This window comes from Thamnophis elegans, chromosome 3 (genome assembly GCF_009769535.1).
Source record: "Thamnophis elegans isolate rThaEle1 chromosome 3, rThaEle1.pri, whole genome shotgun sequence".
Lineage (NCBI taxonomy): Eukaryota > Metazoa > Chordata > Lepidosauria > Squamata > Colubridae > Thamnophis > Thamnophis elegans.
Genome location: NC_045543.1, coordinates 73,484,044 through 73,501,953, shown reverse-complemented (window position 1 = coordinate 73,501,953; position 17,910 = coordinate 73,484,044). Strand labels below are relative to the sequence as shown.

General features: G+C 35.4%; 1 protein-coding gene across 1 annotated transcript in view; it reads right to left on the bottom strand.

Moving 5' to 3' along the window:
* PTPRD (protein tyrosine phosphatase receptor type D) overlaps positions 1–12,729 on the bottom strand; it is a 270,043-nt gene extending 257,314 nt beyond the window's left edge. The window contains 1 exon segment of the mRNA XM_032214325.1: positions 12,569–12,729. Within this exon segment, the coding sequence (XP_032070216.1) occupies positions 12,569–12,653 (85 nt within the window). The 5' untranslated portion in view covers positions 12,654–12,729.
* Positions 12,730–17,910: the final 5,181 nt, after the last annotated feature.

Below are 17,910 nucleotides of genomic sequence, written 5' to 3'. Positions count from 1 at the left end.
AATACCATCATACCGGACATTCTTCTAACTAAACTAAATCAGCTAACAGTACCTGAACACACTTGTAAGTGGATCATAAGCTTCCTAACAGACAGGAAGCAGCAGGTGAAGCTAGACAAAATCACATCAGATACCTGTCCAGTAGCCCCCCAGGGCTGTGTGCTCTCTCCACTTCTCTTCACTCTATATACCAATGACTGCATCTCAAACGATCCATCTTTTAAATTACTGAAGTTTTCAGATGATACAACAGTGATTGGTCTCGTTCAAGCCAACGATGAAACTGCATACAGACAGGAGATTGAACAACTAGCCTTGTGGTGCCACCGGAACAATCTGGAACTGAACACACTCAAAACCGTAGAAACGGTGGTAGACTTTAGGAGAAACCCTATCATACTACCACCTCTTACAATACTAGACAACATAGTATTAACAGTATAGACCTTCAAATTTATAGTTCTATCATATCTCCAGACCTAAAATAGATACCTAACATCAAAAACGTCATCAGGAAAGCACAACAAAGAATGTTTTTTCTGTGCCAACTCAGGAAGCTCAAACTGCCCAAGGAGCTGCTGATACAGTTCTACAAACGAATTATTGAGTCTGTCATCTGCACCTCTATAACTGTCTGGTTTGGTTCTGCAACCCAACAAGACAGACACAGACTTCAGAGGATAATAAGAACTGCAGGAAAAACAATTGCTGCCAACCTGCCTCCCATTGAGGACTCGTACACTGCACCAGTCAAAAAAAGGACCATGAAAATATTTAAAGAACCCTCACATCCTGGACATAAATTGTTTCAACTCCTACCCTCAAAATGACATTATAGAGCATTGCACACCAAGACATCTAGACACAAGAACAGTTTTTTTCCCGAATGTCAGCACTCTGCTAAACAAATAATTCCCCCACCACTGTCAAACTATTCACTAAGGCTGCATTACTATTAGTCTTCTCATCATTCCTATCACCCAACTCCTCCCACTTATGACTGCAGGACTGTAACTTTGTTGCTTGTATTGTTATGATTTATACTGATATTGTTTCCTGATTGCTTATTTGTATCCTATGACTATCATTAAGTGTTGTACCTTATGATTCTTGATGAACGTATCTTGTCTTTTTATGTACACTGAGAGCATATGCACCAAAGACAAACTCCTTGTGTGTCCAATCACACTTGAAGAATTCTATTCTATTCTATTCCATTCTATTCTATTCTAACTGCATGGAAAAATACCTGTATCAAAAGCAAAGTCTACTTATAGTAAAATCAAGGTTCAAGTTTTTGTCCCTCTTTTTTGTTCCTATCTGATCAATGAGCTGACAGTCACCCTCTTTTGGGCAGAAGGCATTAGTTCCATCTATTTCATGTTCTGGTAATGTCTCACAGGCTGTTTGCTGGTAAACCATGTAAGAACTTTTGCATTCAGACTTGATTTGGTCCTGGTCTGTTGGCTGTTTTTTCTTGCAACTCACAGCACTTTTATTATTTTCACAACCATAAATTCAAAGATATCTTTTTTTTCCTTCTCTCTCTTTCTCAGTGTTCAACTTTCATAGACTTATATTGCCACTGGAAAGTCTACAGCTGTACGATTCTGATCTCTGTTGTCATTGAAATGTCCTTATCTTTCATGATCTTCTTGAAGTTTGTTACTGACTTCATCTCTAGGATTAATCTCTGTTTATTTCTCCAGCCACATTGTCCATCTTTATTTAAACTCTCTATATCTCTTCATCATCTTCACTTTGCCATCAATACTAAATTCATTAAACTTGTCAGTTGTCAGAGTGGCACTAAAATTATGTTCCAAAATTCTAATACAAAACACTGGACACAAAAACTGTGCAATGCTATGTCCTGTACATAGCTATGGAATCATATTACTTAATGTAAAAAAAAAACCACCACAAGATATTACAATTTATAAATGTTTTGAAAAGTAACAAGCATCAATAATTGAAATGAAGAAGTCTAAAGCAGGATTTTTTAAAGCAGTAAGTAAATTGGAATGAGAATAATGGATGGGATGCACATATTAATCTAACCACATGGAATCATGTCTATCCAAATTCATTTTACGACATTAAGACACATGCTTCTTTGCAAGTTCCATATCCCAAAAACTTTCTTTTCCATATTTTGCTGTACCAAATACTGTGTTTTGTCCTATCTATGGACAACATAAAAAGGACATTTTAAAAATGAACTGTTATATATGAACCTGAGGAATATGAACAAAATAGCCACACACACAAAAAATCACATCCAGGAACTGATTTGTAATTTTGAACAATTCAACAAATTAGTAACACAGGATTGTGTTTGCAACTATAAACTATTATTCTCACATTCCCTGGTTTGAACTCAGCAAAAAGAATTCAGGTACTCAAACATGCAGTGTCCAGGCATCATGTGATCACTTTTGTAACCTTCTGACAAGCAAAGTGAATGGGGAAGCCTGATTCGCTTAACAACTATGTCACTAACTTAATTGCAATGATTCACTTAACTGTAGCAAGAAAAGCATAAAATGATACAAAATTCACTTAACAAATGTCTCAATTCATAACATAAATTTTGGACTCAATTGTAGTCGTATGTCAACACTACCTGTATCCTGGGCCATCCTACTGCTCCAGTCTGGGTGGCTTCTACATTGTATATTAGGACAGAAACATTGAAGATACACAGAGTGTAGGTATGGAAAACTCTCTCATGTGAACTGGATATGTAATCTGATGGAGAGTCAGATTTCATGAAAAAGTTTTCCAGAGTTCAGCCGCTCCCTCTTCATATCTTCCCAGAATGCCTGACAGTATTTTAATAGTCCGTGACCAACAGTGACTGTTGGGCTGTTCACTGAATGCCAAAAAGTATGATACGAAGACTGCTACTTGATAAACAAGAAACTGCAGAGAAAGTTGTAGAATAGAAATAGACAAAACTATTGTGACTTTTTTTTAAAATGTGCAGTTATCAATGAAAATGTTCACGTGCATAAGCTGTTAATTTTGACTCAGAAGATTTTATGCCCATCACTGATCAGACCTAGTTTTATTCTGTATATATTTTGCCATCATGAAAAAAATATGTCCTTAATGATTGATTTACTAAGACAATAGAGCAAATCACGTTAGTTTTTGTCAGGTTTTTCCCCCTACATGGTTAGTAATTAGGATGCTATTTGAAAATTAGAGTCCTGATGATGAGATAATTTCAGGAAGAAGAATCGTAAATCCAAAGTTCTATGCTTTAAAAGAAAAAAAAAATCCAGTGAGTTACTTTCCCTGCACACTACATAAATTTGATCTTTATTGATGATTTTCTGAGAAGATTAAATTTTGCTCCCTAGTGACTCCCTCCCACCAAAAAAGGAGAATAGCAAGCTACAATTTGCATTGAAAAAGTAAAAACAAATATTTTGGCAGTACTAAGGAAAAAAAGGGTTAGAAGTTTGAATCACTACAGTAATTAAGCTGTACTGTCCAATTGAGTCTTTTTTGCATGGGAAGCAGTAGGCACAACTTCCATATTAATTTTTGGGACAGGGTATGAAAAAACCTGGGCAACATTGTACATACATATTACTTTTAGAAAACATTTAGACACATCCACAAATTGCAGTGGTTTTGTCAAATCAAATGAATTACTCAGAAGATAATGTGGAAAGGATTCATGGAAGCACTCAAGAACTGCTTCCATGGTTTGTTTGGGAATAGTTTGTTTTTTTAAAGAATTGGTTTAAACCATTAATACATTATTTTACTATCTAATGTTTTACAAAGCTTCATTAAGACTACAAAGACAATTTAAAGAATAGGTTGATATGGCACTTGGGTAGTGTTAGATTAGATGCCTGTTAAATTAATAAGCAAACATTCCATGTGTCAGGGCCCAGTAATGATTATCCTGAAAGACTGTGGCAGATTTCTATTGGACTATTCACAGACTGGTTGTGAATCATTACGGGCTGTGAATGAATATAATTCACAGCCGTTTAAATAAAAAAGGGGATTTTGGTACTAAGCGTGTGATTTTTACCATCTCAGGAAGCCTAGGTCAGAACATTTAAAGAATAATAAGGAGCAAGGAAGAATTAACAATAAAAGATAGAAAAATAAATATGGCTTTGGTAGAAACTTATTGGAAGTGAATAGAAAGGGCTAAATAAGAAGTATCTAGTAAATGGAATTAAACATTGGTGAAAAAAGAATGAAATAATTTAAGATGAACTGAAATAAGGAAACTCTGGGCCCGTAATGGCGAATCTATAGCATGTGTGCAAAGATGGCACGCAGCACCGTCTCTGTGGGCATGCGAGCCATCACCCTAGTTCAGCTCAACCATGCCTACTGGTGGTCAGGTTTCTGCTGTGCATGTGCGAGGAGTGTGCAGGGGGCCTGTGCGTGAATGACATGCAGGGGGTGCATGCACATGCAGGGAGGTGGGGAAAATGGGGGGCATGGTGCATGCACGGGGGAATGGGGTGCATGCACAGGGGCCACGTGGGCATCACATTTTGGGCACTCGATCCGGAAAAGGTTAGCCATCACTGCTTTAGGGAAAGAATTTCTGAGAGTTAAGGAACAATTCTGAGATGTCCAAAATGCTAAAAATGCTAGTACTTGAAGAAAAAATGGTAAAAAGGAAGTGAAAATGTTGATTGTACATTTAGATAGTACAACTGATAGAATGCTAAAATATATGTATGATTTATGGGGTGGCTGTGCAACTTGTTTAATTTTTGTATAAAAGCTTGCCATTTTAAAAATTGCCATTACTCTCCCCTTATGATTCATCAGGGTGCCATTGGCTAGGCAGTGTCGGCCGGCGACCCTCAGGGAGAGAGCCTTCTCTGTGGGAGTGCCTTCCCTTTGGAATGAGCTGCCCCCTCAGCTTCGCATAATTCCCAACCTCCGGTCCTTCTGGCACACCCTAAAAAGTTGGCTTTTCCAGCAAGCCAGGCTGGCCTGAATAAAATAAATTATTAATTTTAATTGTTAATTTTAATTTAATTTCTAAATCTCATTGTAAATGTCTATTGGGTTTTTTGGATATTCTATTTAATCTTTCTTTTAACTTTTGTAATATGTGTTTTTATGTTGTATGCCACCCTGAGTCCTTTGGGAGAAGAGCAGCGTATAAATCCAATAACCTAAACCGAATCAGAGTAAGCCAGATATTCAGACTGTATTTAGCCACCTTTAAAGTCCTTTTTAAGGACCTGGGATAGGTCATGCTCATGTTTTATGATCTTAGAGGTATTGTTGCAGGATGTAAAACTGATTTTATTATTACTAATTTGTTTAGTGGAACAGGAAAGGTATCTCGCAGAATTCGGATTAGATTAGATTAGATTAATTTTATTTATAGGTCGCCCAATCCCGGAGGACTCTGGGCGGCTTACAGACAGGGGAAAGAAAATAAAAAAATAAAAATAAAATAGAAAAGTTAAAAACAACACAGATACATTCACTTCAGTCTGGGCTGGACCTCAACGATGAAGTCAACAACCCCAGGCCTGCTGGAATAGCCAGGTCTTGACAGCTTTTCTGAAGGCCATGAGAGTGGGTGAGGTCCGGATTTCTGGGGGTAGTTCGTTCCAAAGGGTCGGAGCAGCCACAGAGAAGGCCCTCCTCCGGAGAGCCGCCAGTCGACATTGTCTGGCTGACGGCATCTGAAGGAGGCCCACCCTGTGGGATCTTACCAGCCGCTGGGAGGAGTGTGGCAGTAGGCAGTCTCGCAGGTATGCTGGTCCTAAGCCATGTAGGACTTTAAAGGTAATAACCAACACCTTGAATTGCATCCGGAGACCAATAGATGGATATATGAAAATGGACTAAAATGGGGAAATATAATCTAATTTTATGCTGGGCATGTACATACCAGATTTCTATTCTTCAGTAAGTTACTGAAAAATTTGTCAATAGGAGAAAGAGTTTATTGTTTGCTTTGTAATATAGAAAAGTGAATAAAGTGAATAGCTTAAATTCACTTAACTCCCTCCCTCCACTTCGCCTCCACATACATACTTTCTATGGAAAAAACAAGACCTCTAAACAGGCTTTATTGATTTTAAAAATAATAAAACCTGTTTAGGAGTCTTGCTTTTTCACAGGTAATATTTCAACAAAACAAGATAATGAGTATGAGGTACCACACAAAATTACTGCTGCCTGGCTGATAACTGAGCACTCAACTATATGTCAAAGAATTGTAACTGGTTCCTCATTATGGAATTATTTCTGATATCTTCCTTGCTAAGTTTTAGAAGCCACTTACAAAAACAGATAGAGCCTGTTAATGTTCCATTTACTCTTTTGTTCTAAGATTTTTTGATAGCTGTTGATTATGTGAGTACCTGAGATAGTTCTAACTTTTGCGTCTTTCATTTAAATATCTTAAAATATTTTTTTAAATCCAACTCTTACAAATAAGTTTTTAAAATTCAATTTTAAGGAATTTAAATTCATAGACCCATTTTTTAAAAAAAATACTTAAGAATTAGGAGAAGGAATGATATCATCTTATATTTTCCAAGTTACTATATGAATAGATGGAGAAGGAAATAAATGTGGTTCTTACTGATGAAAAGTCTTCTATATTAAACTGACAATTGGCTGTTTTGGAGAAATATAATTTTGAATTGAATTCTTATTGTAACTCCTAAACAATGCTATTTTCTTTCAACTTCTGAGGTTACTTCGTCCCCCTCTCTCATCTGCATTCAGGTTTGATCTTCTGCTTCTCTTTCCTTCTCTATCCAATACAGGTGCCCCTTTCACTTTCCCCATTTCTGTCTTTCCTTCTCCCACCCATATATTTTGTGCTGTTTCTATTGGAAGAAAGGACAGGTACTATGTATGCATGTTTATATTTTTCTTGTATGTTACTGGCTTTTGTGTAAGAAAAATAATGTTTTTGAGGTTCTTGATATTGCCTGGAATGAGGAGGAATCAATGTCCATGGGTCAAATTATGTCTATGCGGCCTCTTTCTGTTCATATATTATATAGATCTCCCTTGTTCTCTGAGGACTTCGGGAAGATGAAGTGAGAAGAATATGACTAGACTACAGCAACGCTGGAGAAAAATATGGAGTCAATCCATCTGAACATGGGCAAGAGACTTCCTTTAGGGGCTGCAATAAAAATAGCAAAATGTAATTATTTTTCCACTTGTCCACCAATAGCTGTCTTGTTTATAGTAATTCACTCCTAGAGAAGGAGGGACTGGAGGAGCATCTACCAGATAGTATGAAAACTATTCTAGGAAGTTGTTGGATAAAACAATCAGATTCTGAGTGAAGACTACCTGTGCAGCAGGGGTGAATTGCAGCAGGCACTACTGCTGGTTCGCTCGTTTGCTTCGCGCAAACTTTATGCACACTGTGCGTGCATGCACAATGCAATAAAATTGTTCTGTACATGCACAGAAGCGAAAAACAAGATGGTGCCATCTATGGTGCCATCCGGAGAACCAGTTCAGAGGTGTGGCAGACTTGGGTCACTGCCAGTTACAGCGACCCAGGCTACCAAACCACTACCTGTTTGGCCGAACCGGTCTGAACTGGTAGGAATCCACCACTGCTGCGCAGATGCCTTGGTGGTGACTGGGGCATATCTGGCATAGTTATTTGGGATAAGTATGAACTTGTTATCTGAAGGAAGCAGACAGGATCTTCAATATTGCTTGTGTATTAAATTAATTCATTTTGTGGCATCAGAATCTCTTTCCCTCCTCATTTATAACATACAACTACATACACAGTAAATAATGGCAAATGCTTTCTTGATGGAGAGAATGGCAATTAAAAAGTCCTCTTTTCAAAAATCCTTCCCTGGGTCCAATAATAATAGACAATTTTGTCTTGCCTCCAACCTTTCTTCTTGGGGAAGATTATTGAGAAGGTATTAAGCTTGCAACTACAGAGGAACCTAGATGAAAATGAATATTGGAATAGAGCACTGAGACAGCACCATCATCTTTTCTGATGACTTCTGGCGGGACCAGGATGTAGGTAGTATATTTATCCTAGTCCTTAATCTCTCTGCGACTTTTCATATCATGTTCATGGTAACTTTTTGAATCAGTGTGAGATCTAAGAGTGGGGTGCATGTGATGTTATGTTGGTTCGTCTCTTTCATTTATGACAATTTCAGTCAATGATGGTAGGAAAGGAAAAATATAGTCCGGGGCCTCTGTATTGTATGGTTCTCCAGGGAACTATTTTCTCTCTGATATTAATTAACATCTTTATGAAATCACTGGCATCAAACATTGATTATGGGGTCAAGGCTGATGACACCCAAACATCTCCACTCCATAGCAGTAGTTTCTTTCTCAGTGGCTGGAGGCTGTGGAATATATGGATGAGGTGACATAGTGGCTAACTCCATGCTGGGGAGTAGCTAACATGAAGTGACCAAGTATCTGTGGAGTTCTGAAGAGAGAAACATAAACTTTGACTCAATCCTCATAAGATCAAATAGCCGTTTGGTTTTAGGGACTCTGGTTCTGGGGACTCTCCATTTTTGGTGCTGCATAGGATCATACTTCCCTAAACAGCACTGTGATATGGGCTCCTCTTGGTACCACAACTTTTGCTGGAAGACTAGATATTATGGACAGGAAGGGCTTTCCACAAATCCATCTTGTTTTCTATCTGCAACAATTCCTGCATGAGACACCGTAAAAATGTTCACTCATGCCCTAGTTACCTGCTATACTACAATAGGCTCTACAGGGGTCTGCCTTTCAAAACCACCAGGAAACTATAGAGGTTCATAATGCTAGAAGATACAATAGAGCTGGAATGACTGCACAGTAGGACTAACCAGACTACTTTTCTTGCACATCTACAAGAAAAGGCTAATGTGTTTGGGACTCTTTAATTTAGAAACAAAGTAACTGAGGAAAGACATGACTGGCATATATAAAGTCAAGCAAATAACAGAGCTTGGAATCTTCCAAAGAAAAAGGTTATAGTAAAACAGTAAGGGGAAAAAAATACTCCTTTACACAGGCCATTTATTTAAATGAATTAACTAGGGAAATAAATTACTTCAAAAGATGTTGCTAGCCAATGACCTGAATGGTTTAAAAACAGAATTAGATAAATTCACGATAGGCCTGCCAGTCTTGAAGAGCTAATATTATTTCCAAGCAGAGGCCAGCTTGTTTCTGAATATTAGGTGTATAAAAGGAGATTTTTCTAATCCTGTTTGTATTCATATCAAACATATCTACTTGGCCACTGTGAGAAATACAAATCTGGACTGTTATTTGGCCTGATGTAACTGTTTTTTGTTTCTATGAATACCAAAGAAAACATTTTTTTTTAAAAAATGAAAGCTGTTTCACATAGAAATATTTCATGAAAAACTATCAACCCAGAATTACCTAATAGTCTGAAACTAGTCTAAAATTATTCTAAAAATATGTTACCAAAATCAAAAATCCTGTCAGAACTCACAGTAGGTAGTAGCTGTTTGTTGTTGTTTTAATAAAGTGTAACAAAACTTTGAAAATAACTTGCAAAGAAAATAAAAATCCTAAAGTACTTTATTATAGCATTTCTTGTATAAATCTGATGGTGGTTGTCAATACAATATATTCTCTATATTCAAAATCCTGATAAAAAGTAAAGTAAAAATTCTACATAATTCAGTAAACAAAGTTTAAACTTCCTCAAAAGAAGTAGGATAACTCACTCCCATTTTTACAAAGTTTTATGCAATGCGTTCATGACATTCTCATTTAAAATTTGAAAAGTAAAAAGTTTTAAAATAAAATTTACCTTTTGTCTCCACCTTTAAATGTATAATTGCATAAATGTGCTATATCAGAAATAATTATATACTGGTAGAAGTGTTAAAAATGTCTTTGGTTTCACCTTACGCATAAGCATTCCAGCTGGTCATTAACTATCTGGAACAGGTCCAACTTTTTAAATGTCATTGATCCATACACATGTACAATTTCAGAGTTTGCTCTTTTAGAAATTTAATTCACTTTCCCATTGTTATACCAGGGAAAGAGCTTCTAAAAAAACCCAGTTATTCCAAATACTTTTTTGTTTATAAACAACACTATGTAGTTAAATGCAAAATTAAGTTTCAGTCTATCACATAGAGGGACCTGGTGGCTCAGTGGCTAAGAGGCTGAGCTTGTTGATCAGAAAGTTTGGCAGTTCGAATCCCTAGTCCCTGCATAACGGAGTGAGCTCCTGTTACTTGTCCCAGCTTCTGCCAACCAAGCAGTTTGAAAGCATGTAAAAATGCAAGTAGAAAAATAGGAACCACCTTTGGAGGGAATGTGATAGTGTTCCATGTGCCTTCATCATCTAGTCATGCCAGCCACATGATCACAGAAACTTCTTCAGACAGCGCTGGCTCTTCAGCTTTGAAATGGAGATGAACATTGCCCCCTAGAGTTGGGAACGACTAGCACATATGTGCAAGGGGAACCTTTACCTTTACTATCATATAGGTTTCTTTATTTGAAAGTATACTTTAAAACTGAGCTTCAAACTATATTACCTGTGACTTCCAGGAAATTATTAGTAATAAGTAAAAATGACAATCTTGGCAGAGTGCCCAAAATTTAAGCCTCCACACATTCATTCATTATAAATAATTAAATGTATGAAGTCATAGCACATTATAGTTCCTAGTTTTTAGAGATCAGGTCAACTATTACTTATCCTGAACACCAACATTAATGTGTATTGATCACCATCCTCAGTTTAGTTGTTTAAGTGATTCCTATGATATCTTATATTTGGAGTTATTTCAAAATCAAAGTTCCTGGAAAAAATTACAACCAGGATGCTAGATTTCTATTAATAATTTATTCACAAAATACTATTTTACTATAGAGACTTTAAATGATTTGCAAGCTCCCATCTAATATGATAAAGTCCTAGTAAAAAGTGCATGCATTAATAACATGCACTGTATCAGGAAAGATATAGGAAAATACTCTTGATCAAGTGGTCCTACCATAACATAAACAAGCCTACCTCCCAGTGTGTCAACGAACTCAGTCAAGCAGCTTCCCACCTCATCCAAATCTTAGCATTGTTCATTGAAAAAGCAAGAGTACAGCTTGGAGAAGATCATGTGTAAACAAAGCAAATCTGATGACTTTCTCATTAAAAAGGAAATCTCATCTTCTAATTAATTGGCAAGCTAATTGCCCAAAACTCTATAGTAATCCTAGACTTAGAACCTAGGTGCTACATTACATAGAAGTCTTCACACTCCACAACCCAGCCTCAGATTTGTCAGTTCTGCTTGATTTGTTCAAATAGTGTATTCCACAACAGCTGTTAGAAATAATACATTGGAACAGCTGCTATGACAGACACAAAGGACCTGGAATTTTAATTGGCCTCAACATTACATTTCTCATTTTCCAAAACTAAAAAAAAAAATTAAAAAAATCCAAGGATAGATTGAAAAATGCCTAATAAAACTAGATGATGTTTTCTTTCTGGTAAGTAAGGTAAGGTTTTATTTTGGCTACACAAATTTGCTATAATTGACTCCTTGAAATGACTGATCACACATCTATTACAAATGACTGATCACATACTTGGGAATTCTCAAGTGAATAAGAGCAAAGGAAACTAAATAAGGAAGTCTGCGGATAACCTTTTTAAATGCTGGCTAAAAGACAAGAGAATCCTACAGCACCTCAAGGTAGAGTCCAAAGAACCTTATCAGAAGCCTTCTGAATATGCCAACAATCTCTTCCTTCACAGTAAATTAAATTAATCCCATATACTGTAAATTCTGCAAAGATTAAAATACTTTTTTTTTTTACTGGAAACATCATTTGATCTCCTGTCTGGAAGAATGGCTAACTAACCAAGTTGTAGGAGGATGTTTTGATGTCTAGAATATTTTTGCTCCTTACAACAAATACTACATGGGATTCAACTCAAACTGAAAACCATTTAGAGGGTACAACTTCATTCACAAATTTATTGCATATGTAAAATGGGATTTTGAATTGCATATAAAGATAGATAGATAGATAGATAGATAGATAGATAGATAGATAGATAGATAGATAGATAGATATAGATATAGATATATGAGAGAGAGAGAGAGAGAGAGAGAGAGATAGAAAGAGAGAGAGAGAAGCTATATATAATTTTACAAGGTATATAAACAGATTATTACAGATAGAATTTTTAACCATTTACAGTTCTACACCATAATTTATACTGTGTTGAGAATGGTTTTTGATATTTATTCTTGGCTTAGAGCTTAATAGTGCAATACAATATATTCAATTATTTACAAGTTCATAATAAACTGGAAAACTATGACATTGGTGATATTTGAAAATGTTTGTTTACATGTAATTCATTTTGTATCTTTTCTTCCAATTTTATAACTGGCTGTATATTTTCTTCAATGCTATATAAAACTATAAATAAAATATAACAAAATTGTTCATTATGACCAGCCAAAGGTTTTAGGGTTTAGTTTTGGGTTTATTTAATACGGGTACAAAAAGAGAGTAGAAAAATCAGTCTTACTTTCAGCATCTGCACAAAGTAGGAAGCATAGTAGCACTACTATTGGCCTGGTTATGTGCATCATCTGACAGCTTGGCACCAGCATGCTTCGACAGCTTTGGTCACTGGCTTAGAAGCCACTGCGAGTATCTCCAACCTGAAATTCCAGATGAAGAACTTTCAAAGCCTGAGAGGAGCAAGAAATAAAACAAAAGAGAGAGAGAGAGAGAGAGGGACAGAGAGAGAGAGAGAGGGACAGAGAGAGAGAGAGAGGGACAGAGAGAGAGAGAGAAAGACAAACGTTCAGAATGCTTTGCTTTTCCCCCTCCAAATACACCCACAAAACATACTATTAACAATAAAGGCAAAGTGAAGATCTGGAGATCGAGATTAGACTTGCAAAATAAATTAAAAACTGTACATTTTAACAGCATTTATAAAAAGGCCAAACCAAAAATAATCATTTCCCAAGGCATCCTATAAATTATCCTGGGATAAATGATTCCTGTGTGCTACTAAATACTTTCTTTTCTTAGCAACATGAGACGGAGTTATTTCTAATGATATCCTAGTTTAATATTTAACCGAATAAAGCATATGGATCCTTTAAAGTAACATTTAGATTTATTTTCCTCAAATAAGAATCAAAGGGCCAAATCTTCTGCTCCTAAAGTGCTATCCGCAACAGTAGGACATTAGCATTTGTGTATTAATTTAACAACTGTATCTCTGATTGTAGCATATTATAATTCTTCTATATATTACATCAAACTTTCTGTTTTGTCTCTGTTTTAGGACTATATGTAAATTATGTAATTCATAATTAAATTATAAATAAATATTCTAGAGTTTGATTTTATATCTCATATATGAATTAATGAATAATAGAGAGTGAACTTCTGCTATTAAGAAGAAATATTTTTTGCTCTGCTTTACCGATATTAGTAATAAACATGGAAATGTATTTCCCCTTGGAGAAAATTTAGCTATAGCTCAAAACAGAATTCTTGCACTAATTGTTCCACAATTATAGCTTCTAAAAGTAGTAAAAGACACTGTTTGGAAGCTCAGAAATGAGCACAATATAAAGAGAGAAACATTATAATAACAAAAAATATATTTACTGCATGCCAAAAAGTATAAAAGGAATAAACAATAATAATGATAATAGCAGCACACCTTTACATATTCATAAGCAACATTTTAAAAACCTTGCTTTATAGTACAGAACAATATTTTGAAAACTCATTTTGAGGAAAGAACAAGAGAAGCAGATGTTTACAAATGCACTACCATAAAAGTCTTTCAAATGATATTTCTGATTTGATTGTTACTATCCAAAAGCAAATTTAAGAGGCATAAGCAATGTACTAAAAGTACCGGCTTTCTGTTTTCTCTGCTACCCACTTTGTGCCAGCCTTTCAAGTGACAGCAAAGTCCATGAGACATCATTCCTGTCAAATTCAATTTGTCTCTGTGCAAGCATAGAAGAACCAAATGCTGCAGCAATGACTCCACTGTTATCACATAAGATTGAAAAGTGTTTTTGCATGAATTCATCTGACGAAGTGATGACAAAAGATCAAACTATTTTCAGATTCTTATGGTATTTTGTATTTTTTAAAAAGTTCATGTATCTTAATATCAGCAGAGGAGTTTTCAAACTAGGCCTTTATAGAATCTACACAGGTATTAATGAGCAAATAAATGGCCCAGGAAAGTAATGAAGAAGAAAATTGTGAGCTGCATCAAATTCATTTCCAAATATGCTTTATTCTAAGGTAGCAAAGAAAAAGGCATTTTGCTCATCTAGTTGAAATATGCAGGCAGGTTTTGATGGCAAATGAAAGGGACACAATATAAAATAAATTCTCCCTACCTATGAGACAGATTTCAGTTTCTTGTTTTCAGCTGAATGTATTTAGCTTATACTTGGAATTTGTGGGAGGGAGGACAGTGTATAATCTCACATTCTGAAATAAATTATTAAAACATTTTTCCAATTTCCATGTATGTGACGGTGGCAGATTTTACTATTCTATGTTTTTAGAGTGTGAAAGAGGGAAGAGGAGGTACCTATCCTTTCCTGGTTAATTCCATCCATCCATCCATCCATCCATCCATCCATCCATCCATCCATCCATCCATCTATCTATCTATCTATCTATCTATCTATCTATCTATCTATCTATCTATCTTCTGTCTGAAATAATGAAGCATCACATGAAAATTAACACTGGTAAGTGACATAAATACATGGGAAATGCTTTTTGTTATATACATACATACATATATTAGCACTCACGTGTGCACATATACACACACACATATGTTTTCAAAGTCCCCTTATCCCACCTTCTTCATTAGGTTGTCTATCTTTACCTCTGTCTGCTTCTTGTGTTTAATAGAAAAATTTTAACAAATGGCTTCAAAATAACTTCTGCTTCTCAGTATATTCTGAAAGGCTATGGATACAAAACTTATGTGGCCAAATGTTATACACAATAAAAGGCTAAAAATAAAGACCAGGAATTTTGCGCCTATATAAATACTGTATTATGCTCAGTCGCCATGCAGACATAAGCCATTAACAGTAGCAAAGTCTTTGGTACTATACCCCTAGTGGCATTATTGTTCACATCATAAAACCTTGAATCCTTTGTGACGTGATGTCCTTTCTCTGAACGCTTTCAGAGTGCTATAAGTTTAACTAAGTAGAAAACATACTAATATGTTCCCTCAGTGACCCTTAGCCTCTTAGGGGGAGGGAAAAAACCCTCTTTCATTGTTTGTATATCTACAGCAAGCTTTTAGTATTTTAGGCTGTGAAAATACATGTGTCTGGAATAGATAAATGGTTTTTAAAAATACTGTTAGTGAAGTCATGCGAATGACGGGGCTAGTAACAGGGATTAGCTGCTATAGGGGCAAATGCTGTCAATTGTTTCACATAAACTCTGGTTCAGCTTGACCTACAATGTGCTTTAACCCCAGCCCAACCCTAGCTCATTGAAGAAAGAAATAATACTGCTAAAGAGTGGTGAATAGGATGCAGGCATTTTTTAAACTATACTTGCTCTTAAATTAAAATCTCTACCTTCAAAAATCTTCACATTTCAGTGCAGAGGGCATGTTTTATTCGCTGCTAATAAGAAGTTATTTTTGACCAAAGCATTTTAGAATAATTTTTGACCTTTTCTAACCTCCTAGAATAATACAAAATTTGTGGGGATGGCAGAAGTAACACTCAAAATGTAGAATTTTATATAAAATATACCATTCTTCATGTTAAAGTTTGATGGGCAAAGCTTCTGTATTTCAGAGAAACCAGGAGTGAAGATGTTTTTACAAAAAAAAAAAAAAAATTGCAAAAGATGTTTTGGAAGTTGCATGGAATGATGCCTTTTATTCAGCCAAATGATGCCCACTAAAGAATACATTCCCCCACAAATACAGTCTAATTATTTTCAGAGATACGAGCATATATAAAATTTATTTTACATTTGTGAAATGTGAACAGTGCCATTGCCTAACCAATATATTGAGTCCTAGTTTGCATTTTTATTTTATAGGGGAAAAAATAAGGGATGTTTATTTATAGAGTTTTTAAACATTCTTTTCAATTGTTGCCTTTTTGACAAATCTAGGTTACTGAAAACAGAAAAAAGATTGGTTTTGGTTTATCTATTTAAAAATAAATGTATACTATTAAAGTTTAACAATGTGTTCTCTTTTCTGAAAATCTTCAAAAGCAAATCTAGATGCAGACATATATACAATTTCTATTACAAACATACAGTAAAAGGAGGACTCAGTTTTCCAGTAAATTTCTATTAATTTCCTGTCCGCAGTTCACCAAATTAATATATTAAATTTACTGCCATAAATAAAAACATGTTAAGAAAAAACCCTCAGAATTTACTGGCGTGCCAAATATGACTCCCTATTAGGATATGAATATTGGAATGTAAAGTGATAAGCCAGACTAGACATATCATTTCAAAAATTGTATCTTTCACTGTGGGTAACAAAAATTCTGTTTTCTGAAGTAATGCATATTTAGATTAATGTCATCAAAACATAAAATAGATGAAAGCAAAGTAAAAGTATACAAATTATCTATGTTAAACTGCCTCATGTATTTTTCACTGGTAAATTTCAAATCTAAATTTGTTAATAGTGACATCAATCTAACTTTTTTTCATGTAAACAAGAGGAAATTTTGATTTTAGTTTCTTCTGTTTTCCCCTGAGAACTGGTCAAGGGATTTTGAGAACATGTTATAAAACTCTATGGTGGTAAGATGTCCTAGAGAGCAGACTAAACTGCAGGGCAGCTTGATTGCTGGAAAAGTTTAATTATAACAAAGATATGTTAATCTCTATGTTTAAATAGTACTACTCTGGTTTAAATTTCAACTTCATTAAACAACAGCAGATAAGGTAGAAGCATAATTCATAGGATCAAAACAAAATATATAAAAAAGGATCATGATAGTTTCTTCTTGAAATGATATTTGAGTTCCTCCTGGCTGGCTTGGGGCCTCAGAGTGTGTGCTACAATGGAGGTGGTTGATTGAGGTGGGTATTGAAAATTACCCAATACCATCCATCCTCTTGGTTTTAACTTTTTATTTAACTGTTGCTAATCTTAATTTTAATATTTATAATGTTTTTATACCTATGTTTTTATTCTATTGTGAGAGTCACCCCAGGCAGTGAGATAGGCAGTGTATAAATTAATAATAAATAAATAAACTATTAAAAACATGGCCATTCTCCCAATAGAGAAGGGTGACAATTGCATTCCAGTTGAATGGATGATTTTAGTTTGTATGTTTCTCTTTGGGCTACTCAGGATCACTTTTTTATTTATCTTTTTCATTTTTTAATTGTAAGCACCCAAATAGGTTGGTTGGCCTATAAATCACATGAATAAATCAATCATGGAGCTTAGACTAAATTAGAGTAATTCTCACTTAACAACCACAATTGGAACCAGCAACTGCATCTCTAAGCAGCACAGTTGTTAAGCAGGACATCCCATGACCACAACAGATTTACAATGTTCCTTCTGCTGCAGTCATTAAGGGAATCACCAGAATCAATAAGAGAAGTATCACATGACCACAACCTGTGATGTTATTGCTAGCATCATCATTGATTCTACTTTTTAAAAGTTGTCAATGAATGGTGATCATGTAACTGTCAGACACTGTGCCAGTCATAAATAGCCACTGGTTGTAAAATGCCCAGATCTTGATTACTTCATAACATGGACTCTGTGAAAGGTGTAAATGCAAGGACGGTTGCCAAGTTACTTCAGCACCATCATAACTTTCAAAGGTTGCTAAACAGGGCAGT